This window comes from Leguminivora glycinivorella, chromosome 2 (assembly GCF_023078275.1).
Source record: "Leguminivora glycinivorella isolate SPB_JAAS2020 chromosome 2, LegGlyc_1.1, whole genome shotgun sequence".
Taxonomy (NCBI): Eukaryota; Metazoa; Arthropoda; class Insecta; order Lepidoptera; family Tortricidae; genus Leguminivora; species Leguminivora glycinivorella.
In genome coordinates, this window is record NC_062972.1 from 18991893 (window position 1) to 19019490 (window position 27598).

At 37.6% G+C, this 27598-nt stretch overlaps 2 protein-coding genes across 3 annotated transcripts in view; one reads left to right on the forward strand and one right to left on the reverse strand.

The window, feature by feature from the left end:
- LOC125235845 (regulator of hypoxia-inducible factor 1-like) overlaps positions 1-15309 on the forward strand; it is a 67455-nt gene extending 52146 nt beyond the window's left edge. The window contains exons 10-13 of the mRNA XM_048142454.1: positions 1467-1617; positions 7338-7518; positions 8169-8311; positions 13212-15309. Of these exons, the coding sequence (XP_047998411.1) occupies positions 1467-1617; positions 7338-7518; positions 8169-8311; positions 13212-13418 (682 nt within the window). The 3' untranslated portion in view covers positions 13419-15309. The remainder of the gene's footprint in view (positions 1-1466; positions 1618-7337; positions 7519-8168; positions 8312-13211) is intronic.
- Positions 15310-19385: 4076 nt separating this feature from the next.
- The window catches only part of LOC125241377 (cleavage and polyadenylation specificity factor subunit 1), a 31819-nt gene continuing 23606 nt past the window's right edge, over positions 19386-27598 (reverse strand). For both annotated transcript variants that reach the window (XM_048149847.1, XM_048149838.1), the window contains 10 exons: positions 27044-27258; positions 26632-26778; positions 25880-25952; positions 25127-25279; positions 23809-24003; positions 23192-23306; positions 22097-22213; positions 21417-21546; positions 20783-20891; positions 19386-19518 (listed from right to left, as the gene is read on the reverse strand). In XM_048149847.1, coding sequence (XP_048005804.1) covers positions 19438-19518; positions 20783-20891; positions 21417-21546; positions 22097-22213; positions 23192-23306; positions 23809-24003; positions 25127-25279; positions 25880-25952; positions 26632-26778; positions 27044-27258 — 1335 coding nt within the window. In that variant the 3' untranslated portion in view covers positions 19386-19437. The remainder of the gene's footprint in view (positions 19519-20782; positions 20892-21416; positions 21547-22096; positions 22214-23191; positions 23307-23808; positions 24004-25126; positions 25280-25879; positions 25953-26631; positions 26779-27043; positions 27259-27598) is intronic.

Consider the following 27598-nt stretch of genomic DNA (forward strand, 5'->3'; position numbering starts at 1 on the left):
TAGTGAATAATCCTATCGAAATGCCTACTGGCTTCTAATCCAAACTATGGCAATGAATTAACTTTCTGCACTGAATGGGAAAGCAATGAATTTGGTATTTGAATAGGTATGAATTTGGTACTGAATTATATACCTAATGAATATTGCAGCTACACAGAAAATGAAGAAACAAAGGAATATGGATTGAATAAGAAAGGAAATGGAACGATCTCACTTTTTTCGTTTCCCTCCTGTGCTGGATGCTGCTTGATCTTGAATATTGGCTCCCGCTGATCTCCACTGAATACTCCTGGACTGGTCTAGTTGGCGCTGAATTGGCTGGATCCCGCGACTGACTGCTGGTCACGGATGGATGCCCACTGCAATGGGATGCTGCGTGTGCTCGTCGCGACTTTCACCCGTCCTGGATCCTGGCTGATGGGATGGGACGCGATGAGTGGAAGCCCTGGAACCTGCACGCAGCTGAATACGCCCTGCGCCAACCTGGTCGACCCACGGCTTCGATGATGAAGACCCGTTGCATAGGTGGAGCCTGACTCGGTGCCACAGTCCTGTCCTCTCACAATCCAGAGGCTTCGTAAGGACCATGTAAAATCCAAATTACATGGATATGGATTTGAAATTGTAAAAAATGTGAATAAATGCAAATTGTGAGGACAAAGAAAGTGGCACAGTGAATGTCGTTGGAGGCGGAATAACCGTAAGTTTTCAAAAAGCTCTAAAAGCTGTCAAATTTGAACTTATCACATTGCCATTTGTAAATTTAGATTTAACTAGAGATTTGAAATATTATTATAATTATACAATTCAATGAATATTTTATTTAAAAAATAGTCAAGTAGTATGTGAATGAATTAAAACATTACCAATAACATGGAATTAAAAATTGAATAAATTAATACTGAAGATTTATAAAATGCATAATGTCGACTCGAACAATACTGAATATTTTAGTCAAAGAATATACAAATTGAAATGTCAACAGATACATGATTATTCATTAAAAATTAAATTGAATTATTATTATTAAATTGATAAAAATTGGAAAAATTGATTTTAATTATAGAAAATAAATGCCTTAACCTAAACGAAGAAAGGATCGAAAACCAGGGTGGTTTTCGAACGTTTCGTAACAAACTCCGTATAGACAGATAAAGTCTAAGAAAAAACGTACCTCAGTACCATACAGAAAAAGGTACGGTGGCCTTGATGGCATTACACCTTTGGGGTACGCTCAGCTAGATGGCGCTAATATTAATATTTGACATTTTAATACATATCAAGCTAAGGGCCAAATTGTCAAAACTGAGGTCCAAAAGTTTAAAGCCTGTGTCAAGAGATGGCAGTCTATGCACTGTGATTACACATTTTACTTCGACAGTAACTCATAATACTCCATCCTCTTTGCTTTGACGTAAGAATTACCTACTTAGGACTTTACGTTGACATTAAACTTAATTTTTTAGATCAATAAGAGACATATTCGGATACAACGACACATTCTACCACGCGTACGTCTCGGCACAAGGGAACTGGGCCGGGTACCACCTTGGCGTCATTACAGCCTACTTCTACCACCGAGCGCAGACTGAGAAGTGGAACCTTGGAGAATCTATGGTAAGCAAAACCTTTAGAACCTAATGCAAAGACTGTAAGAGACTTCCTTTGGTGAGTAAGGTATGATCAGGCGAGGTAGGTCACACCTCAGATTTGCGTGAATTATTAAAAGCATAAAATAAAAAAAAAGCCTTTTAATTCCACACCAAAAAAAATAGTAACAATTATTAAAAATTTAAAGAAGAATATGTCTACAATTAGCTTATATATCTAATGGTTCTATATATATTTTAACTATTTTAACTAAAATTTAATAACTAAGTGTATAATATTTCGCTATTCTATAATTGGTGGACCTCTTTGCGAGTAAAGGCCTCCCCCAGCCTCCGCCATTCTGAGCGGTCCTGTGCCGAATCTTACCATTTCTCCGATATGGTGTTGGTGACGTCATCGATCCATCTTGTGGCTGGTCTGCCAGATTTTCTTTTTCTTTGTGGACCTTTCCAGAGTGTCACACGTTTAGTCCATTTTTGATCGCTCATTCTTGCGTCAGTCATTATTTTTGTTTTGTTTATATTCATTTCGAGACCTATCCTTTTGCTCGTCGTTTGAAGTGACTGCATCATATCTTGTATTTCTTCTGGGTTGTTAGAAAATATTGCGATATCATCTGCAAAGCAAAGATGGTTTAAGCTCTTCCCGTCGATGTTGATGCCCTTATTTTCCCAGGCAAGCGATTTCATTATGTTATGCAGGACCGCAACAAATAGAGTCGGTGAGATCGGATCCCCCTGTCGGACTCCTCTTTTTATTTGTATTTGTTTACCTGTATTTTCGAGCTTTATTTTACTTGTAGAGTTGTTATATACGTATTTTAGAACTTCTATGTATGTATGTTGAATATTGTACTCTGACAGAGCTTTCCATATGGCCTCGTGTGATAAAGTATCAAAAGCTTTCTGAAAATCAATAAAAGCTATGTAGAGTATGGTATTAAACTCTATATGTTTTTCTATAAGCTGTTCGATGACTTGGATATGATCCATTGTAGAGAACCCTTTACGGAAGCCAGCTTGCTCTACTGGTATGTGATTTTCGATTGTAGAGGAGAGTCGTTTCTGTAGACATGATGTAAATAATTTATAGATACTTGACATAAGGCTTATCGGTCGATAGTTAGAAATGTCCGACGGATCTCCTTTTTTGTATATTATTGTTATTTCTGACTCTGTCCATTGGCGAGGGACCGCTTTTTGACATAGAACTAGGTTGAATAGATGAGCAAGATGAGATAGCAGTATAGGTGAAGCAGCTTTCAGAATGTCATTTGTAATACCGTCGCTTCCGGGACTTTTCCTGGGTTTTAAGGTTTCGAGAGCTTTTCTTATTTCTGTTTCATCAAACATCTCTACTTCATTAACTTGGGCTTCGTTGTTTTGTGTTGATGTTGTTATATCAAGTAAGATTTGAGTGTTCGATTTTGCGTACAGCTCTGCATAGAATTTCGTCGCTTGTTCTAGAATTTCGTCTCTATTTTTTGTGACTCGTGTTTGTATTTTCAGTTTAGGTATCCAGTTTTTTTCTCTATCAAGTTCCTTGAAGGCTTGTTTTGTGCTACCCGTAGAAAGGAGATGTCTTTCAAGTATATTTATGCGGTATTGTTTGTAATCTTTCTTTATTTCCATGTTTACGTTTTTATACAACAAGGAGAGTGCTGATTTGTCTTCTTTTGATAGAGGGTTATTTTTTTGAAGATTGTGTCTCTTTTCTATTAGAAGTTTCGTAGGTACTGTTGGAAATTATTTTATGTTTATATTTGTCTTTTATGTCTATATCTATAATATATCTAAATGTGTAAATCGAAATTCGCAAATTCAAAGCATCTAACGACGCCCACGATAGAGTGAAAGATGAACAAGCTCGGTATTTTGGTAAAAACAACTAATAATAAATATAGTAGATACTCGTACATATGTATTTTAACCAAGTAAAATATAACGCTAACTATCAACATGTAGTTAGACAATCATCATTCTTTGGGTGTTTATTGCTAATTATTCATTATGAGATAATTTTACATTTTAGTTAAATCAGCGAACAATGGATCGGATGCATTATGTTATATGCATTGCATATCAGATAGGCAAATGTAAATTTCGTGCTATTATCATGCCTGCTCTATATTGCATTTCGAAATTATTGGATTAGTACCTACAATACGAATCAATTAAGGGTTGACTCTCGACATAAGTATGTTTGATTGGAACATTTAAATCCTATATTTTAGTAGCTTGATCAAATTCTTTATTTACATGAACATATTTACATAATTATATAAGAAACTAAGACTAAACTTAAAAGCTAGCTGATGTCTAAAATAGGCCCTTGTGGCATTGTACTGAGGATACTGGCGTCATTTCCTCGCTGTATCGCAATGCTGATACGTTGTGCGAGGAAGTCACCATGTCTTCGGTCACCAGTTACCTCAACCAGACGCTTCGCGATTTCTGTAGCTTTATTTTATAAAATGGTCCTCATTTTGCTTCAAGGGTCTAACCTTTCCAACATACATTCTGGAAGCATTCTGCATACTTATATGCATAGCAGGGGTGGATGGTGAAATGCCGAATTTCGCTATAAAAAAATATGTAACATAATACTCACCTAAAATTCATGATACCGATACGACTATTGATTTAAATTTATTAGGATGGCTTTTTAATTCCTAATAATAGACCTCCAAACCTCCATTATAATTATAATTTAGTCCTTAATGGCACTCTAATCTGACAATCACAATTTGAGTGCTTTTCCCTAAGGCTAACTGATATCGTTTACTAGCTAGAGGGGTGTTTACTGTTTATTATTAATTTGAACACTACATACCCTACCTTACGAAGTTAAATAAGACATAATAACAAAGAAAATCAGTAAACTTTGAACAAAAGCAAACCAAGCGTCCAAAGTTAGATATTAACATATAGCTAGAAACTCCAATTTTGATAGACAGACACCCAAGTTATCGTAACTTACTCCACTGCGAAGCACTAAAATTATTATTTAAGCAGGCAAGTAAGTCAGGTTTAAGATTTCAGTTTTCGATTTTGGATTCCATTTAAATTAAAAATGTTTTATCAGGCGATTCCTCCAGGATAATTCTGATTTTCGTTTTTCTATCAAACTTGACGTATTTACTCGTTCTGGTACTCAATGGCTGAGGATCTACTCGTATCAGCTAGCGTTTTAATCAAATATAAACAGATCGCGTCTGTTTCCTTCCGCTGCTTGTTAATATAAAACTAGATTAAAGGTGACGTTCGACTTTCAAATGCAGCTGCGTCACTTGGTTATAAGTGTTATAACATTTATAACTTGTAATAAAAAAAAAAATGCTAAAAAATATCTAAGTTTAACTTTAATAAATAACTAAGCATTCGTTTCTGTTTTATATTAATATAGTGTTATAGTGTAGTAATATAGTAAATATATATACAGTATAGTTTGAAAATATTGCATATTGTTTAATAATATAGTTAAAAAATATATCTGTTAGTAACCTAATAACTTAAGTCTTGTCTGAGCAATCACAAATGTTATTAGTTATAAGTGGAAACTGTTTTGGCTATGTATTACCTAAATTATCTTTTTTGTTGATGTAATAGTTTGCTTGTTTGTTTCCCAAGTTTAAATAAAATAAAATAAAATAAAATATAACACAGGACTTAATCGCGTATAGCTAATTACGTTTTGTCTGAAACTAAGTCCCGTGTTACAAGTTATAATGTGTTACAAATAAAATCGTCAAAGTTTGAACCAGTGTTCTGCTTGATATTCGATTACTTACTGCATCGGAATGAGGAGGCACACTCAAAGGTTATGATATGACAGATGGCGCCACCCTCTTAGTCCATTGCACTTGCATTGCACAGATATAGAATTTCATACGTGAGAGCGAGAATATGATATGTTTTTTTCTCTGTGTCACATATGAATGACAGTGATATGCCTTGACACTTGCACAGGCGCCGTCTGGGGGGATAAAATGTCTGTGTGCCTCCTCATTGTTGTTGACGCCGCCGAAGCCGTTAGTTTCCTTTATATCACTGACGTTTGCCGCCGCGTTGACATTTATTTCCGTCAAACGTTTTATCAAGAAAATTGACAGATATAGCTACGGCATCAGAAGCGTATCAAACTACGCTTCAAAAGTAACTGGGCCATTCTTTACAAAGTTGTCCACCCCACTTGTTTTTTTGGAAATTTTTATGTTACAAAAAACCGGGTGGACAGCTTTGAGAAAAATAGCCCAACTACCTATTTATGACCGCTAGACAAAAACAGACCTACTCATGTCTTTAATTATGTATATAGAATAATTAGAATAAGATACTTCTGACTACGAAGTGTAAAGCTTTATCTAAGTACAATAAGTAGGTACATATGTATATTTAGAAAAGTTATTTTAGAATGTCAGGTGTGTGGTTTCATCAGCTACTATTCATGCTGACTCTACCTATAACGCAAGATACTTACAGCTAATTTTATCAAGCATAATAAGTAGGTATCACCAGCGTGCGTATCCGAATACACAAACGCTCACGAAACGAAACGCTCGTAGATATCTATCTCCATCGCTCTTGTGTACTGGCGCGACAGAGCCAGACTACCTTTCGCGGCGTTTCGTTTCGCGTCGTAGAAATGCCATTCGGCTACGGGGCCAGCTCCACTAATAGTTGAAACATAAATGCATTTAATAAGTAGCCCCAATTTCCCTTAGGCAGTTAACAGTCTGCGCTTAATTCTAATCGCCCACCCCGTCTTATTAAAGAAACTGTACCAATTTGCAATTTCGAGTCGTCCTATTGTCCTGACGATCTCATTTCGAGATACTCAAGATTCATTCTCGAGATTCGGGATTTTAGAGTTTAATATAAGAAAAGCGCTTGGACAGAAGGATTAGTCTCTTCTGTTTTCCAGTTTCCTTGGTAAAAAGATTCAAAAGCGCTGACTTGGATGCAAGTTGACTTGGTCAATTGTTTAGAACAATGAGAAATTTGTATTTTAATATTGTAACATACTGATGTTTTGAACATATTTTATCTGTTTTGTTTTTGGCTCGCAAGTCGTCATTCTACATTATAGTGGAATCATCATTCCTCCTTGCGTTATCCCGGCATTCGCCACGGCTCGTGAGAACCCGCATTATATGTACCTATGAATATTTACATAAAATTGGACAACTCGAAATTGACTTCGTCAGTTTATTTATTTAATGCCACTAAATAAGTATAATATGTATTTCCCATCACGGAACAATGGTATTCCGGACCTTTGGGAGGCGTGCGCGGGGCCGAAGCCAACGCGTAGAGGACCTTTTGACACTTTAATGAAATGTAAGGGGTACACCGAGCGGATGTTGCCCTTGCCCGCATCATGGTACACACGCAGAGGCAGCACCCGCCAGGGTGTAAGGACTATTTGAGAGTTAATGGAATCTAAATTGAACTGGGCTATTGGATAAAAGTGATGGACTAAATACTGGGATATGGGATAAAAAACCGGACGCCTGCCTAAGTGCCTAATAAAACGGTCCAATTTTACTTCCGGCAGACTCGTCCCCACAAAATGACCCATAAGTATAATTATTATTACACACGGAAAGATGCACATCTTAAGATATCCCCAACGCATCATAGTGCAGGAGCAATCCGTTGCTAATATAATATTCATCTCTAAAGCTATTTAAGCTCAAATTACAAGGGGTCCATGAACGATTACAGCTTCTACGCCTGATGATGGTGGTGTCGATCCCAGTGGCGTGCGGTGCCGTGCTCATGGGCTGGGACTTGCATCACCGTGAGGCCTCAGCCTTCGAGGCAGCTGTCTTCAACGCGTTGAACCAGAACTTCTTCGCCTTTGCTCTGTGCATCTTCATCATCGGTTGCTTCTACAAGTGTAACAGTGAGTATTGTGCTGGTATGCCGTAACTAGAAATACACCAGCAGAAACATCTAAGGACCACTTAATTAGACTATTAGCTACCTGAGGACATTACGAGGTTTCGAGGAGAACCTTGGGTGGTTAGAGTAGCGCTACCTATTCTTCTACCTACGCAAAATTTTTACACCTGCACCATTGGCGGAAAATCCCCAGTAAAGCTAACTAACCATGCCATGCGCAAGGCCCTTGCACCAACTACAAGATGGACTTTTCATTATTGAGTAATTCCCGAAAAGTTTGTACATTTGGATCACGTCTCCGACGTTGATAAAAATTGGTAGGCTGAGAGAGTCTATGATGCTGAGCAAGATCCACTAGGTTTCCCAAAATGTCCCAGGTAGTTTGTATGAAACCTTCCTTTTGTTATCAGATTTCTATACATTTTCGGTAACAAAAAAGCACAGCATCATGGACTCCATCAGCTTACCAATTTTTATCAAAATCGGGGACGTGATAAAATGTACATACTTTTCGGGAATTGCTGGTTTAATGCTTTGAACAATGTAAGTACCTAAAAGTAACAACCGCGGGTTGAATCATCTTTTCCTCGGGAGACCCATCAATATCTGACTTCATCATGTCCTTGTCTTGATGTGCCCGATTATTTACAGAACTGTACATCGGTGCTGTTGAGTGGGGCCCACTACAGCCACTCGGCCGCATGTCCTACTGCGCCATGTTGCTGCACGCCACCGTGCTTCGGACCTACGGCGGGCAGTTGAGACGCTCCTTCTACGCTACTGACTACACCGCTGTGAGTATACCACCGGCTATCTGTTGTATACAGCGCTGTAAGTCGCTACCGTGTAGGGCCCACTACAGCCGCTGGGCCGCATGTCGCAATGTTGCTGCACGCCACCGTTCTTCGGACCTACGGCGGGCAGTTGAGACGCTCCTTCTACGCTACTGACTACACCGCTGTGAGTATCCCACCGACCATCGGTTGTATACAGCGCTGTAAGTCGCTACCGTGTAGGGCCCACTACAGCCGCTGGGCCGCATGTCGCAATGTGGCTGCACGCCACCGTGCTTCGGCTCTACGACGGGCAGATGAGACGCTCCTTCTACGCTACTGACTACACCGCTGTGAGTATCCCACCGGCTATTTGTTGTTTACAGCGAATACGTTGTTGCCCTGTAGGGTCCACTACAGCCGCTGGTCCTACAGACTATACCACCATAAATCTGACACCGACCCTCTACGAGCTACCTTCGATAAAGCTTCACTCGAATCTTAGCTTATGGCCATTGTGAACAAAAACCATTACTTAAAGCTAGCAATTCCCTTGATGTAAAACATACATTATTAGCAATATGATATGCTCTGTTATTACTCGTACAAACCACTACCATTAACATTCCGTGATAGTATCTATTATCATACCGCGATTAGAATGGGATTCCACATTCCACGTATCCATATCGATAATGTGTAGGCAATTTCAGGAAATGACATTGCTAACTGTAAAGTATGCAAATAAAGTGACTTTACGGTACGAGATGCGTTCTGTTAACAAATAACACTCCATCGTCAGTAACAGGTTCATTTAATTTTATAATGACGATCAAAGAAATGATCCCTATATTGAGTATTATTGGGTTGGCACAAAAGTAATGACACACTCTACAAAACTCTATACATTTCCTTTCTTAAGTTAATTGTTTTCGATAATATTCTAGTATGTTGTAGAACATTCTAGGTACTTCTTATGTGAGGGTATATAAAGCCGCCCTCGTGATTGGTTTAGTTAGATTCAAATAAAATGGACGAGCGACAAGTTCGAACACTTTACTTATACGAGTACTTGTTAGGCCACAGTGCGCGGGCTGCGGCTGACAATATCAACACTGCATTGGGCACTGGAAGTACAAGCCATGCCACGGTGTCCAGATGGTTTGACCGTTTTAAATCAGTAGACAGGAGCCTTGAAAGTCAGTCACGCTCAGGACGACCACCTGCATTCAATGATGACGATTTACGCCGCGAACTACAGTCGAATCCTGATGCTACTACTCGTGAATTAGCGGAAGCACTTAACTGCCGTCACCACGCTGTGGAATACCATCTGCATGAGCTTGGGTATCGAAAAGTTTTGGCTCGATGGGTACCGCACATCCTTACCGACGCCAGTCGTGCAGTCCGTGTCGCCATCTGTCAATCACTTTTGCTACGACCCCGACGTAAAGAGTTTTTGACTGATCTGGTTACGGGAGATAAATCATGGATTTATTATGAGAACGATACACGTCGTGCTTTTTGGCTGCCTCGAGAAGAAACGCCACCAACTCAACCGAAGCTGAGTCAAAAGAACCACTTAAAAGTTTTGCTTTGTTGTTTCTGGGACTCGCAAGGCATGCTGTTTCATGAACTATTACACAATGAAACTGTAAACGCTAACAAATATTCAACACAGCTCACCGAACTATCTTCTGCTATCAAGAAAAAACGACGAAGACGAGCCACTGTAATTTTACTACATGATAACGCTCGACCTCATGTCGCATCTACCGTTCGCCAACAGCTGGAGAACTTGGGCTGGGAGACGATACCCCACTCACCTTATTCTCCAGACCTCGCACCATCAGACTTTCATTTGTTTAGAGCCCTGAAACGACATTTGCGGGGTAAACAATTCAATGATTTCCATGATGTACAGGTGGAGTTGAACAACTTTTTCGAGGCACAGCCATCAGAGTTCTGGGCGAAAGGCATCCAAACTTTGCCGGATCGTTGGCAAGAAGTCATAGATGCTAATGGTGATTACATCATCGACTAAGCTTTTTGTATTGTAATATAATAAAAAATATAAAACGTAAACCAAGTGTCTCATTACTTTTGTGCCAACCCAATATATGATACAATAGAAAATAATTTTTAAGAAAAAAAAACCGTCGCCTTTCGGGTTCTGGTGAAAGCTACTTACGAATGTTGGATTATGTAGAAATGTGTAAGTATTTTTTAAAACTGCTTTTAATGCTTTAATTATTAGATGGCAACACAAATGAATATACGTATAACGTTAAGGTTTGAGGAGTTTCCTCAATTCCTCATGAATCCGATTATATTATAAGAAATCGAAGCTTGACAAACTTTGACTTGTAAACTCAATATTCTTAACAAACATAACTAAATAAATGTCACTGTTCTGAACTTAAATGCATGCTTTTCTTACAAAAATACCAAAGTCACTATGAGTGTGCCGTTCAGATTTGAGGAGTTTGGTTCTGACTATCATCAGCAGTTCCACTGCACCAAATGTCACTGTTCTGGACGTAAGTGCATGCTGTTCTTATAAAAATACCAAAGTCACTATAAGCGTGCCGTTCAGATTTGAGGAGTTCGGTTCTGACCATCATCAGAAATTCCACTGCACCAAATGTCACTGTTCTGGACGAAAGTGCATGCTGTTCGTATAAAAATACCAAAGTCACTATAAGCGTGCCGTTCAGATTTGAGGAGTTTGGTTCTGGCCATCATCAGCAGTTCCACTGCACCAAATGTCACTGTTCTGGACGAAAGTGCATGCTGTTCTTATAAAAATACCAAAGTCACTATAAGCGTGCCGTTCAGATTTGAGGAGTTCGGTTCTGACCATCATCAGCAATTCCACTGCACCAAATGTCACTGTTCTGGACGAAAGTGCATGCTGTTCTTATAAAAATACCATAATCACTATAAGCGTGCCGTTCAGATTTGAAGAGTTCCGTTCTGGCCATCATCAGCAGTTCCACTGCACTAAATGTCACTGTTCCGTACCTAAATGCATGCTGTTCCTTTAAAAACACAAAAATCACCATATGTATGCCTTTCAGATTCGAGGAGTTCCCTCGATTTCTCCAGGATCCCATCATCAGAACTGGGTTCTGAGAAAAATGGCACCAATCTGTATGCATATACATTCAATCAAAAAAAAATTTTTCAAAATCGGTCCAGTAACGACGGAGATATCGAGGAACAAACATAAAAAAATAAATAAAAATAATAATAATATTTTTAAGAAAAAAAAAACAGTCGCCTTTCGGGTTCTGGTGAAAGCTACTTGCAAATGTTGGATTATGTAGAAATGTGTAAGTATTTTTTAAAACTGCTTTTAATGCTTTAATTATTAGATGGCAGCACAAATGAATATACGTATAACGTTAAGGTTTGAGGAGTTTCCTCAATTCCTCATGAATCCGATTATATTAATATAAGAAATCGAAGTTTGACAAACTTTGACTTCAAAACTCAATATGCTTAACAAACATAACTAAATAAATGTCACTGTTCTGAACTTAAATGCATGCTTTTCTTACAAAAATACCAAAGTCACTATGAGTGTGCCGTTCAGGTTTGAGGAGTTTGGTTCTGACTATCATCAGCAGTTCCACTGCACCAAATGTCACTGTTCTGGACGAAAATGCATGCTGTTCTTATAAAAATACCAAAGTCACTATAAGCGCGCCGTTCAGATTTGAGGAGTTCGGTTCTGACCATCATCAGAAATTCCACTGCACCAAATGTCACTGTTCTGGACGAAAGTGCATGCTGTTCGTATAAAAATACCAAAGTCACTATAAGCGTGCCGTTCAGATTTGAAGAGTTCCGTTCTGGCCATCATCAGCAGTTCCACTGCACCAAATGTCACTGTTCCGTACCTAAATGCATGCTGTTCCTTTAAAAACACAAAAATCACCATATGTATGCCTTTCAGATTTGAGGAGTTCCCTCGATTTCTCCAGGATCCCATCATCAGAACTGGGTTTTGAGAAAAATAGGACCAATCTGTATGCATATACATTCAATCAAAAAAAAATTTTTCAAAATTGGTCCAGTAACGACGGAGATATCGAGGAACAAACATAAAAAATAAAAAAACATACAGACGACTTGATAACCGTCCTTCTTGAGATATGAGGCGACGGTTAATAATAAAAAGTGGCAATTTATGTGCCATATTCAACCAAAATGCATTGTTTCATAACATACATGCCTACGTATACATAACTTGAATTTGAAATCAACCTTATCGACCACCAACAATTCGTACCTTCTGGTTGGAAACTTCACAAATATGTAGTATTATCGATTGCTATTTTTGTCCGACTAATTTGTGTACTTACACAAACGAGCGTCTTGAATTATTTGAAGTACTCTTATGCTGGCGGTACTTGGAAACGCGTTTTCATTGCGGTCTAATAAATACATTGTTGCCAATCAAAATTAAAGCCTAGTTACCAAATCCCGAACACCATTAATTTTAATTGCTATTGGTTTCAACGCGAACAATATGCAATGCACACTTTAATTTTAACCTCGGCGAATTTCCAACATTTCGTTTTGATAGGTAACGTAGCCAAATATACAAACGCCCAAAACGATAATAACGTAATCATAGCTAGCTATTTCAATTGCTCTTTCGTATTAGCGCGAAAGACGATTCGATTATCATTTCGACTAGACCGGCTGGTGACCAAAGGCTGGCCAACACATTAGCATTGCCAATGCCATCCAACATGTTAATTTATGGTCAGACTGCCTGACTTGGGGAACATTTTCCATTCATTTTTTAAAAGTTTGTAGTCATATTTTATAAGTTTATTTATAATTGAACAGTATTTTTCTTGTTAATAAACATTCACACTCATAATATAACAATGATGTGTTGCCACAGATCATGTTGTTCGCCGGCATCGTGACCACAACGTACCTCTGGTCCCTACCCCTGTACCTGTTCGTGGAGGCGCCCGCCTGCGCCCTGCAGAAATTCCTCCTCGGCCCCAAGAGGAGACCAAGGAAGGAGCAAGAAGCCAACGGCAACGGCCACGTCAAGCCTGGCCAGTCCACTGTCTCTGTCTCCACTGTGTCAACGCATATTTAAGTCTGAGTTGATTTTACGGGGTGAAATTAAGTTTTAAAGAGTTTATCTAAATGAAATAGGAGTACAGCCGGGGTGAATACAGATGGTCGGGGTGAATAGGGACGTTATCTAAATTAAGGTTTACCTGACAATTTCTTACTAAATACCAGCCCATAGAAATTGTATTATTCGATTGAAAATAAATTGATAATGTGTTAACAACGTAAGCTGTCAGTTAAATCATATTTTAATAGAGACCTATTCAATCCAATATTATTCTAATTACGTCACGAGAAACATTACAAAATTAACAGATATATAAGTTTTATAACGTTACTTGGTGTTTAGAGTACATATAAAATGTAGACATCCATGAAATGGCTTGACAAGCTCGATGTATGTTAATCAAGTTTGAATTTTACAGTGACGGACTTTAATTGTCGATCCACTTCTAGCTCATTTTATACTGGAAAGTTATAGCTTAACTATGGGATATCCAGTATAAAATGAGCTAGAAGTGGATCAACAATTAAAGTTCGTGACCGTACTTATAGGTCAGTAGTCAGTAGGTAATGGAATAAAGAGAATATTATAAACATTGTTTTTCAGGCGTTCTAATGATTACGTGCCTACGCGTATTTAACTTTACGTACAAATGCAATACGAGCTCAAATATTTAAGCCTCTTTGGTAAGCTTGCTTAAGCTTAGCAATTAGTGTCTCCTTCACGAATAGTAATAGACTATGTCTTTCATTCAATTGACTACCAACTCTCTAGATATTTTTTATATGTACCTACTTGTAAAAATACAACTATATTATTTTATTCTTGCTTTATAATTAGGTATATAACTGAAGATTATATAAGAGATTTTAGATTTGCTCAATCTATTATTAAGGCTCAAACTCGTCTCTCCTGTGATTATTAAGTTAGATAGTTGTAAATAGTGGCATGTAGTTTCTATTAAGTTATAGCTTTTAACTTAATACCTAACTATACCTAAAAGAAAAATGTTTATTTAAGCGGTTTGATAAACCGTATTTCAAATAATTACGACCCATTGACCCATGTACCTAAACAACGTTTAATCTATACTAATTGAACTTTTATTTCGATAAGAATTTTCTCATTATACGCATCGAAACAAAGCGCCGACTCCAGCCCGGTTTAAGGCGAGTCATTCTTAAAGTATCTACGTACTACCGTCAACCGGGGTCAATTAAATAGTTACGTTTCCTAGAATCTACCTTATCGACAACCGACATTGGGTTTTTTGGTTGAAAACGTCACAAATATGTAGTGTGCTGACTGGTGACAATAATAAATTACGTTTATCAACTTTAATTTGCAATCACATGGTACACTTATTATGGGTAGTACCTAAGAAGAATTGCGTAAATGGGTAAATGTCATTTATCTCCATTCACCCCAGCATTGGAATGACGGTATTTCGGGGAAACACTTTACTTCTGAATTCCGGCATTATTTGAATGCATTGCGTTGCGTTGAATTGCTTTTAAGTGAAAAATTACTCCCGCATTTGCCTTCCGCTACGTTTTTCTTCAGACATTTTATGGTAAGACTTTTCAATAGCGTTATTTAGTAGCCGTTAAGTGGAATGATGGCATTCAAAAATTGTATGCTTAATGATTTTTTTAAAACGATATGCTCATTCACAATTTGTTTTCATTAGACAATGTTTCGAAATGAGCTTCGTACATTTATGACAAAATTTTGTTTAGAAACCGCGTTTTGAATCAAAAATGTATATAGGTATAATTAATACGCGCCCTTAATGTCACCTGTGTATGTAATTCTAATTATAGTTTTTAAGGTCAGAGTTTTGTACCTACATATACGTATTTTTATAAAATAAAGGTCTTTAATAAAGGTTCATATCTTTATATAAAAACGTATTTTATATTAAATAAACGCCATTCGATAACTCCGTTAGATGGTAAGATAACCTAGTGAACGATATGCTGCAGCTTTGTTGTATTGTATTCCCTTTACAGGGACAAGAACAACTAATAAGATAATTTAAAGGCAACTCAAAGGTAAAGTAAGCTATTTCCTTGCCTAAAACTAACACTTATAAATCTGTAAGCGATATATGGCCCATTTAAAACAACCAATCAATCAGAGTTGATAAGGCACATAAATCAAATTGAGTCCCAGTTGAGACGCCTAGTAAATACGAAAACTTTTTTGTTAAGGTAACGGACCCAATCAAACTTGAATGTCTTATCCTTCTTTTACATTTCAAGCGTATTGCAGAATAGATACTCCTATCTTATTGGTTTCTTCATAGTTAACAAATTAAAACGAGGTGTTTTTTCTCCAATCATGGACGGCAGCAGTTCTCCAGTAATGGATCCCTAATTATGGACAGTGAAATAAGTTTAAAATTTTGCTTTTAAAGCCGACTGATACTCAATGAGTCAATTTTATATACTCCAAATAAAATTAGTTTGGGTTATTTTAACATAGGATTGTTTCTTGTACATGTTGGTTTCGTAAATTGTTCCTTGTCTATCATAGGAGGTGCGCAGTTTTCCGGGTCCAGTTATGGACACTCGCAAAATAAAAACTATTTCTTTATATCTTTGGAGCAACAAACTAGTATGTTACCTCTTATTAAACTACTGTAAACTAGTATATACCTTATCTCTTGCTTAATGCAGTAAGTAAAACTCATTCATGTTTACACCGAGTATTATTTTTTTATTATTTTATACATGAACTCGACTCTCTTAGCAACATTACTAAGTTTTCGTCTTGATATTTTTTTCAGTAAACTAATGACTTAATCTTGCCGCCAGATCCTTCAGAAATAAGCGAAATAAATGAAACTTCAAAATTAAGCAGCTCTATGACTCTAGTTTATGGTACATTGCTTTTTGTTTATGGTTTTTAGAAACTAATTATAGATACTTATTTTTAAGGATTTGTATTTTATTGGCCATAATGGCAGCACCACTAGATTTCTATACATTTTTGGTAAACATAAAGCTATCATACCAATTTTTATCAGTATCGAAGATGTGATCTAAATGTACAACCTTTTTGAGAATACCTTACCTTTTGTTTCATTTATCTACTTTATTTTCTTAAGTGGTTTGTCAGGATCATAGCAAATGGAAATCAGTGATCTCTGCCTACCGCTCTGGGAAACAGGTGTGATTGTATATAAGTATACAGCGTGTGGATTCCATACGGGCGAATAATGTTTCCAGTTATACTATCTGATCATACGAATCGTATAGGATAATCGTTTTGTTAAAAAGTGCTATTGATTAAGAGTAATTCATTTTTTTAATCTTTATTAAGCCCTTAATCTCCCGTCTTTATTAATCTTTATTATTATTCGCCCGTATGGAATACACACGCTGTATGTATTTTCTATGAGAAAACGAGAGTTATGAATAGAGGTCGATTTTCATTATAATTGAGTACCTACGCATGTGCCCGACCGGCAAATCTCTATCTACAATAGGTATCTTGTCTAAAGGCATTCATGGTCCGTTCCATTCAATGAACTAGTCTAACACAAGCCTAAGTGTAGTGCTAATTAATCGTGTAAGACAATAGGCGGTCTTATCGTGTGAAACAAAGCGGAACTAAATGAAAGTTGAAGTCGGACTTGCGCCGCAATACTGGGGTAAGTAACTGAAGAAATGTATAGAAAAGTCTGCATTTTTGTCTCAAACGATGCTAATAATACCCACGATTTCTAATACATAATACCTATTATTAAATTGTGTGTGTGTGGATTGAGTGAGCACCTTCCGAAAATAAAAAAAAATATGATGATCATTTAGTAAAAGTTCTAAAACAATTGTAAAACGAATCTCTGAATTTGTAAAAAGATAAATCAAAAGATACAGCCATTAACATGTGCTCACTCAGTTCTCACAAACTACCAACGAAAACAGTGAATATATTCATTTAACATATAATATTTATATACTAACATTTAGTAAAAAATAGGCCAACCTGCCTCTATAAATATTAGATCACCTAGTGACGTATTTAATTTTTTACAAATAGTTTCTTATGCTCACTCAATCCTCACATTTTTGAAAAGCCGAATTTTGATGAAAAAGATAAGATATAGACCGCTAATATATGTGTATAGTTTAGTAAAAGTGAAATGGGAATTTGTAAAATACAAAACGAACCACTAACGTGTCAGGTCTTTTTATAATAAATTTTTGTAAGTGCTCACTCAGTCCACACGTTTTGAGAAAGTTAAAAATGTAAATATCTTACGATTTGTAGCACCTAAGACACTCGAAAGTACTTCAACATTTAGTAAAAATTTTTACTAAATATCCACCATCTAATATTTTATATTCGTTGTCTGGTTTTAAAGATATTCAGACATAACTTTTCTCATACAAATGTATCAAGTAGGGTGACCACACTATGTCGGCTCCTGATTTTCCCCACCTTCCCATTGTCATATTGAGATTGGGAAGTTTCGTTCAATTTTGATAATAGTTTATATTAAACTCGCGCCAGTACGCACGAGCGATATAGATGTCGATATGGTTATTATCCTGACGTCGATAAAAATTACACAATACACATCATCACTAGGCCAAGAACATAACTTAAAAACAGTTTGCAGATGGAGAATTAATATGGTATTAGTTTAATATAAACTATTATCAAAATTGAACGAAACTCCCCAATCTCAATATGACAATGGGAAGGTGGGGAAAATCAGGAGCCGACATAGTGTGGTCACCCTACTTGATACATTTGTATGAGAAAAGTTACGTCTGAATATCTTTAAAACCAGACAACGAATTTAAAATATTAGATGGTGGATATTTAGTAAAAATTTTTACTAAATGTTGAAGTACTTTCGAGTGTCTTAGGTGCTACAAATCGTAAGATATTTACATTTTTAACTTTCTCAAAACGTGTGGACTGAGTGAGCACTTACAAAAATTTATTATAAAAAAACCTGACACGTTAGTGGTTCGTTTTGTATTTTACAAATTCCCATTTCACTTTTACTAAACTATACACATGTAATAGCGGTATAAATCTTATGTTTTTCATCAAAATTCGGCTTTTCAAAAGTGTGAGGATTAAGTGAGCATAAGAAACTATTTGTAAAAAATTAAATACGTAACTAGGTGATCTAATATTTATAGAGGTAGGTTGGCCTATTTTTTACTAAATGTTAGTATATAAATATTATATGTTAAATGAATATATTCACTGTTTTCGTTGGTAGTTTGTGAGAACTGAGTGAGCACATGTTAATGGCTGTATCTTTTGATTTATCTTTTTACAAATTCGGAGATTCGTTTTACAATTGTTTTAGAACTTTTACTAAATGATCAGCATATTTTTTTTTATTTTTGGAAGGTGCTCACTCAATCCACACACTGATTATTAAATTAACCACAATTTCAATACTTCGTGAGAATGAAAATAGAGTGTTTTTTTTTGTTCTACGTCGGTGGCAAACAAGCATACGGTCCGCCTGATGGAAAGCGATCACCGTAGCCGATGGACGCAACTCAAAGGTGTGTCACGTGCGCGTTGCCAACATATTAGAAACTTGTACACTCCTATTTACTGTTTCTAAAAGTGTGTGTCACATGATAAGTGTAGACAATATAATTTAAACTTTAACTTCTTGCATTTGCATTTGTTTTGCTTTTGAATTTGGAATCTTCTGTTACTCCATAAAAGGTCAAAATATTTTTTTCAGTACAGATGGTGCTATTTTTACGCACTAGTGCTAGAAGTGATTCATTATATGCCAGGTCGTAACTTTGGAGGTCCATCTGTACTGAAAAACGTCGTACAATACACGTGCGAAAAGGAAATTCGTAACAATTTATCGCCACTCGTTTCGAACTTCCTTTTTTTTTACGCACTTGTATCGTAATGTACTATTGGAATATGTACAAAATTTTTATACGAGGACTGAGGAGGTTAAGAGGGTTTTTGAAAATAAACGGATAGGTAATAATAATACTAGTTTATTTCTAAAGCTATGTACAGTGAGTAGAAATTAGAAGTGAGCCGTCAGTCTATCAATCTCGAAGAGGTCAGACATTATCTCTTCAACTTTGGTGCCGATTTTCTTCGCAATCTGAAACAAATAATTAGGAATTTTATTAACGGTTTTCTACAACGGACTGTACACTAACTACAACGTGCGCAGTTCCAATGCGAGTTGCAGTTTGTCTGTATCCGCCCTTAATATGGACCACAGTCGGTTAATAATGAAGTTATTTTTATATCTTTGCGTACAAATAAAATTATTTTAAACAATATTTTTATTAAGCTGAATCAAATAAAATAACAACCAATAAATAAACAAACAAACCAACAAATAGTAAATGCGCAACCTTCTAACTAGCGTCTTAAGGTCTCTCCCAGAGAGAGTCCCAGAGGCTTTGTTTCAATATAAAGTACTAGCGACCCGTTCTGGTTTCGCACGGGTATCATACATATCGTCACTACTTTTAAAAAATTTCGTATCTCACGCTGTTCCTCAAAGTTAAAACGCAGTAAGTCTATATGCATTCCATACATACTTACTACAATTTTCTTTTCATTGACAGACGAAGATACAAGTTTTTTTAAAAGTAGTGACGATATATACACCTTCCTTTCCTTTTCAATTAGGTACTCTACATATTTTGGGTAGCTTTAAAAATCAATAACCATGTTACTATGTATCCACCTTATATTATTATTGTATGTACCTTGTTGTACAAATAGCGGAATTTGTTACCCTTTTCAACTTTTTTCTCTCATTTACTCAAAGGTTTACTGAAAGAGATCCCTCAAAGGTATAAGTTCGCCTTTGTACTTCACATCTCAATGCATGTTATTTTTAATGGGTTTTTGTAAGAGTTACTGGGCGTTTTCCAAATTAAATCCGAATATCGAATTTCACCAGATCTGGACGTGTTTGGGCTCATTCTTCTCAGAATCACGAGCTGATTCGATACCGACGATAAAAAAATGTGTCCCAGAGTTTCCATACAAAATTCGAGTTTCCAATGCGTCACGTTCGTAGTAAGTTCATAATAAAATCGTGACGTAAAAGGAAAAAAAATTAGGACAAATTTTTTTAACATCGGGATCGAATCAGCTCGTGATTCTGAGAAGAATGAACCCAAACACGTCCAGGAGGGCGATTTATGAATCTCGCATACGGGATTTTGTCACTAAAATACCGGTTGAAAACGGTGACTTGCTTATTATTTTCAGTCACAATTTTCTGAATTCGAACGCGTGAGACTCAAAAATCGGCCCGTAGATCTGGTGAAATTCGATATTCGGGATTTAATTTGGAAAACGCCCTACTACTACAACTACTATGGGACTTATGCGAGGGTACTGACGTCGTGCTTGTCTGCGTGCGGCAGGCCGCAGTACAGCGCCACCAGGTCGCCGTCCAGAACCCCGCGCGCTGCGCCGCCGCCGGCGGGCTTGCGCGCCGACTTGTATGTCCTGTGGGGATGTCACAAGTATACATACAAACCTCATGAAACGACACGTCCTGTGTATACAATGTTAGTCAAATATAAACCGTCGAGAGCTCATAAATCGACACAATTAGGTATATACGCCAAAATTAGGGCAAAAAATAGTATTCCATTATCATTGACATAATACCATTACTCGTAAATAATTGAATTTCAGATCAACAAAGAATGTTTTTTTTCCGAACACAATTAACGGGAGCTCCACTCGACAAATTATAAAGCCAGTGTCACGCTAGCCGGCAATTAATAACCCACACACGGTTTTTTATTTATTCAGAGCCTAAATAAATAAAAAATAAATGAAGGCAGTTCAGCTGTAGTTTTCTATGAACGATATTACATAAAAGACGCTCCGTGCGTGACGCGCCAGCACCAATACGGAAGAGCAATAGAGAGAGAAAATGACGGTACGGAACGTCAACGATTGAAAGAAAAAACGTAAAAATACACACTGGGCTGGGCCAGCTCAAGCTTATCAGTAAATTCTTACCTAAAAGCGCGCGGGTTGAGCCCCGCCAGATGGCAGCAGTAGTTGTTCATAACGTTTTGTAACATGAGAAGCCGCCGGTACATTTTCTCGGACAGCGGCAGCACATAGCCAACGCCGCCATCTAGTGTAGCTACGGAAAAACGAACACAAGCTGTCAAATAACTATATTAACTAAAAACCAAAGACATATGTAACTCCGCATAGACAGCTATAGCCTAAGAAAAAAACGTACCTCAGAACCATATATAGAAAAAGGTACGTTGGCCTAGATGGCGTTACACCTTTGGGGGACGCTCAGCTAGATGGCGCTAATATTAATATATGACATTTTAACACATATCAAGCTAAGAATGTGATCCAAATTGTCAAAATTGATGTTTAAACGTTTTAAGCTTGTGTCGAGAGATGGCAGTTTATGCAGTGTGATTACACATTTTACTTTGACAGTTACTCTATAATACTCGATCCTCTTTGCTAAAGACCAAAGCTCTAAAGGGGTCTCGTCTCCTCACCATCGGCAATGATAATCCATTACAGTATGGTAGATGGCCAAGCAAAGTCTGCCCTATGAAAATCGATGCTAACTGACTTGACCTTGCTCTACTGCAAAACATTTGTCATGCCTCCATCACTACCAGAAACTATTTTAAATCCTATATTTGAAAGGTTGAGTTACTTACTGTACATGGTGGCATGCCGCCGATGCACGCTGTTGGGTATTGACCGCGCGTTGATCCGGAACATAGAGTGCACTTGTTGCCCGAGGTGGTAGTCGCATTTTCTGATCAGTCGCTGACCTAAATATATATTCAACTGTTTAAAAATAGCGTGTACAAAAAAATTATAACTACTCATAAAACTAAAAAAGTTGTCAAAACGGACCCTAGGTTCCCATGAGCCGTGACAATGCCGGGATAACCCAAGGAGGATGACACTCATAAAACTAAAAGAAACATAAATGACCATGGGCCTATTGCATAACAAGTTACAACTCATATTACAAGCGGTAGTCCCCCTCCAATTCATTTTATAAGAAAGAGAGTTCCACTTGTAATACAAGTTGTAAATTGTTATGCAATAGGCCCCATGTCTTTACATTATTTACTGATTACATAATTTATTTATAATAAACGTATTTATTTATAATAGTCATTACGTCTCACTCTGCCATGAAGTAAAATGTGTGAAACAAATACAAACTTAATTACATACATGGATAATTATGTGGAATACTACGGTAGTATCGGTAGAAAGAAGGTACTGTCACATAGTCCCGCTATCAGTTTTCTAAATACCCCGTTAGATGGCGCTCGAGGAAAGTTAGATGACGCAAACGTTTTGTTATTACAGAAAGTACTAGTAGTTTTCGGTTACAATGTAACTTTTACAGACAGACGGAATAATGGTTCCGATTTAAACCATTTTTTTTTTGGGTAGTCCAACATAAGCGGACTATAAAAGACAAATAACAATTAAGTATGCACTTATTCGATAGTGTGTTACTATTTCTTAATAGGACAATTTGATAACGCGTTGGTAGAGCCATACCAAATTAAGTTCGCAACGACTTCAATAGCCTCGCCTGTGCGCGGGTTAAGTCGATGGTAGTCAATGTCATAATTTCGAAGTTTGACGTTTAAATAACATTTGCACTTATTGTATGTATGTACCTTGATATAAATTCTACCTAAATACACGATTTAGTCCTGTATTGTACCTAGTATCGAATCGTCCTATTTAAATCTGAACCTAGGTAAAAATACAATATAAATTACCTCCGTAACTCTCACGCGCTTGCGGCTGGTACATGAAGATGACGAAGTTACCCTCCGCTTCGGACACGAGGAAACCTAAATTAGTGTTGTCGACCATAAACTCCATGTCATAAATCTGAAATCAATGAAAATAACTAGGTTATTATAAGAAAACGACTTTTATGTTTAGAACAAGAACATTTTTTTTTAATGTTTCCGTGATTACAATTTTGTCACACCTACTAGCGCCATCTAGTAGTGAGTGGCAACTGCAGAAACTAACAGTCAGAGATATTTAGAGCTATTACCTGGGAACTAGTGCTATCGGCACCCAGTTTAGGACCGCGCGCTACGCATAACTTCATCATTGTCTGACGACCGGTCTGGCCTAGTGCGTAGTGACCCTGCCTGCTAAGCCGCGGTTCCGGGTTCGAATCCCGGTAAGGGCATTTATTTGTGTGATGAGCACAGATATTTGTTCCTGATTCATGGATGTTTTCTATTTAGTAAGTATATCGTCACGGAGCACCCATAGTACAAGCTTAGCTTAGTTTGGGGTTGGGTTGATCTGTGTAAGGTGTCCCCAAATAAAATAAAAATTGTCTTTTATATGTCCGATACTTGATAGTCTCATGTACCTGAGCAGTCCTGAGATCCCTGGAGACGAGACTGAGCGTGCGATGCTGCGCCTGGTAGCGCAGGAGCGACACAGATTTGTACACGTCGGCCACCAGCACCAGGTTCTTCACGGCCAGCATGCGGTGCACGTATATCTGCGTGTCGATGAACGCCACGCCGACTAGGTCGTTGTCTTTTAGTTGCCAGATGTAGATCTGTGAAAACATTACCACATAAGCGTACTTGTTTTTATACATATGTATATCCAATCACAAAACTTTCATTCTTGTCACAGGTGGTAAATAAGTTTTTTGCAAAAATTTCATTTTTGGCACAAGCTTTTATCGCCGATTATACCTTTCTTTCAACAGTCATCTAATGCTCTCGGAGACGTTTCTATAAACCCCTTACTCAATGGGGATACGACGTTTCATGACAGAGTTCCTATGACCACCTTTCTGCTCCGTCATCAGATCACCTCCATGATACCATAATATTGCATTGTCACGTGATTTACATATGTGTGCAAAATTTCAGCTCAATCGGAAACCAGGAAGTGAGTCAAATTTAGCTTCTACGTTTTGACGCACACTAACATACTAACAAGGTAAGTTGAATAAAAGCTTGTAAAAACATGCAGCATTAGGCAGGTCCGCACACAATGAGGCGCAGTTCGAGGCAATGTCCTAGAGCGGCAAATGACTGATGCATATGTGCCTCAGTCATGCCAACGCGGTCGTTTTGCTTGGCCGAGCGCTTTGCTACGGCATAGGCGCGTCTACGTTAGACATTTTCCGCGGAAACACATAGCCAATTATTTTAGAAGGGGAGTAGATCCAGGAAATCAGAAACGGATCAAAGATATGGCGTTAGACAGTTCAATGAAGACTGTTTATTTTTCTTATCAAGGCAATTTTATACAGAGTTTTATTTTAGTATCATTATATTGCAAGTATATATATTGATAAGGTGCCGACCAAAGAGGATCGAGTATTATAGAGAGTTACTGTCAAACTAAAATCATAGTGCATAGACGGCCATCTCTCGATACAAGCTTAAAACTTTTGAACCTCAGTTTTGACAATTTGGCCCATATTTATTTATTTTAGCTCGATATGTGTTAAAATGTCAAATGTTAATATTAGCACCATCAAGCACCATCTAGCCGAGCGTTCCCCAAAGATGTGACGCCATCTAGGCCAACGTACCTTTTTCTCTAGGGCTTTGAGGTACGTTTTTTTCTTAGACTTTATCCGTCTATACGGAGTTACATTTATGTCTTTGGTGCCGACGAAGAAAGAAAGATCAAAATCAAAACAAGTATTCCGTGTTGATTACCTTTTGTCCTACAGCGGATATAAGGTAACCCAGCACTTGTGTGAGCGCAGTGACGGGACCCTTCTGTTCTTTGGCGTACAGCTCCTTGAAACGATTCTTGGTCAGAGGCTGTCCCGGCTCGGGCACTACGTCGATAATATCGTAGATTATTATCTGAAACAGTCAAATAATGTACTTGAAATGTATGTGAGGAGAAAAAGGTCTAAGATGGACTATACCGGGTGCCCGGTAATTAATGGACAACCTTTTAACCGCCAAGAGGGCACCTTATACTGTTCCAGAAAATCGACTTTTAGGTTTAGTAAAAGTCGCCTAGTTTTCGAGATTTTCACACTTTTTAAAATTTTAGTAATATTAAAATTTTAAAAATTGTGAAAATCTCGAAAACCAAGCGACTTTTACTAAACCTTAATGTCGGTTTTCTGGACCACTATAAGGTGCCCTCTTGGTGGTTAAAAGGTTGTCCATTAATATCCATTGAAATTTTAAAAAGTGCGAAAATCTCGAAAACCAGGCGACTTTTCCTAAACCTTAAAGTCGATTTTCTGGACCAGTATAAGGTGCCCTCTTGGTGGATAAAAGGTTGTCCATTAATTACCGGGCACCCTGTATACGTAGCATTAGAAACATGTTAGCAATATTTTGTTGGTACTGGTTATTCGTAGCCGTTGTACCGAAACCTGCGTTTAAATGTGTAGAGTTTTATGGACAGTAAAGTAAAAAGGTTATAAACGACAAGACATCTATACTTACTCTTCCTCGTGACGTAATGTCTTCGCTGTAATTATAATTTGTTCCTATCGCTATGTAGCCGCGCAAGCCCGACCTAAAGAAACAAAAAATTAATCCCATCTTTACTACAAACAAAGACATAAAATAAATATAACTCCGTATAGACAGATAAATTCTAAGAAAAAAACGTACCTCAGTACCATACAGAAAAAGGTACGATGGCCTAGATGGCATTACACCTTTGGGGTACGCTCAGCTAGATGGCGTTAATATTAATATTTGACACTTTGAAACATATCAAGCTAAGAATATGGGCCAAACTGTCAAAACTGAGGTTCAAAAGTTTTAAGCCTGTGTCAAGAGATGGCAGTCTATGCACTGTGATTACACATTTTACTTCTACAGTAACTCTCTATAATACTCGATCCTCTTTGCTACAAATGAACAACTAACGCCACCTTGTGACGAATAGTTAAACTACTTGCAACACTGCAACAATAATGTAAAATAGTGGTATTCTTGCTTTATTGTACAGATGTAGTGCGAAAAGGGTTTCCTTCGTATTTTCCCGGAAACGTTCGTATTTGTCATGCTAGTTCAGTCAATGTCAGTACATCTTGTACTGAGACTGACTGAAATAGAATGACACGTTCTTACGTTTCCGTAACAATACGAAGGCAAATCTTTTCGCACTACATCTGTACCATAAATTTCAAATAATCTGTTTTACTTCTGCAAGTCCGAGTATTTTGAGACTATATCATTGATTGTACCTCGTTCCTTCGTAAGACAGCGCCACATTCTTGAGACAAGTGACGTGTTCCCACTCGTCCAGCTCGATATTGGTGTTGGGGATGATCTCCCACGACACCGGCGAGAATAGACACACGCTGAAACGCTCCAACATCGGATACGGGAACCTGAAACATTTATATTTAACAGTGACTACTAGCGACATCTTGTGGCGAATAGATGAACTGACATATTTCATAATTTAATGTGTGATTACAACTGAAAGTTAATGAGATTTGAGAATCGACATAATGTTATAAAATCGAAGAATAGAACATTTTAATTTCTAAAGTCACACAAGGGTCGAACGCGACGTTTCGGGCAGGTTGCACTGGCACTTTAAAAATCGACTATAGAAGCAAAGTATTTAATTTAAATAAATTATATAATGACCTCTCTCCCTTATTCTCTTCAGATTGCTCCTTATCCTCCCCATTGAACTTGTAATACGTCTGCGTGGACTGGGCCGTGCTGGCCACGAGACAGTAGGTCTTGGACTCCATGTGGTATGTGACGAAATGCGGTGACATTCTGATCGGCACTTTTCGCACTGGCCACGGCGCGTCGTATGATAAGTGGGTCGGTAACGCGCAGATTCGGAGCTCAGACTGAAATTAACAAAAATCTTTAGCCAACTCATAAAACGATTGATTACTCTCACATAACAAGTCCGCTTTTTTTCATCAAACTGTTTCGTTATCAGTCAAAATTCACATAGTAACCATAGCAAGCTCCTTGCGAGTACCTATAGGTAGGGTAAACTCGCCTCATTCGGTGACACGCCTAATTCGGTAATACAAGCTTTGAAGCACTATTCCGAAAGACGATTTTTGGTTGTTTCACCGAATTAGGCGTGTCACCGAATGAGGCAAGTTTACCCTACTATAGTCATTCTAGTCAACGTCACAATTGCTTACGCTTTGTAAACATATTGATTGTGACGAAACG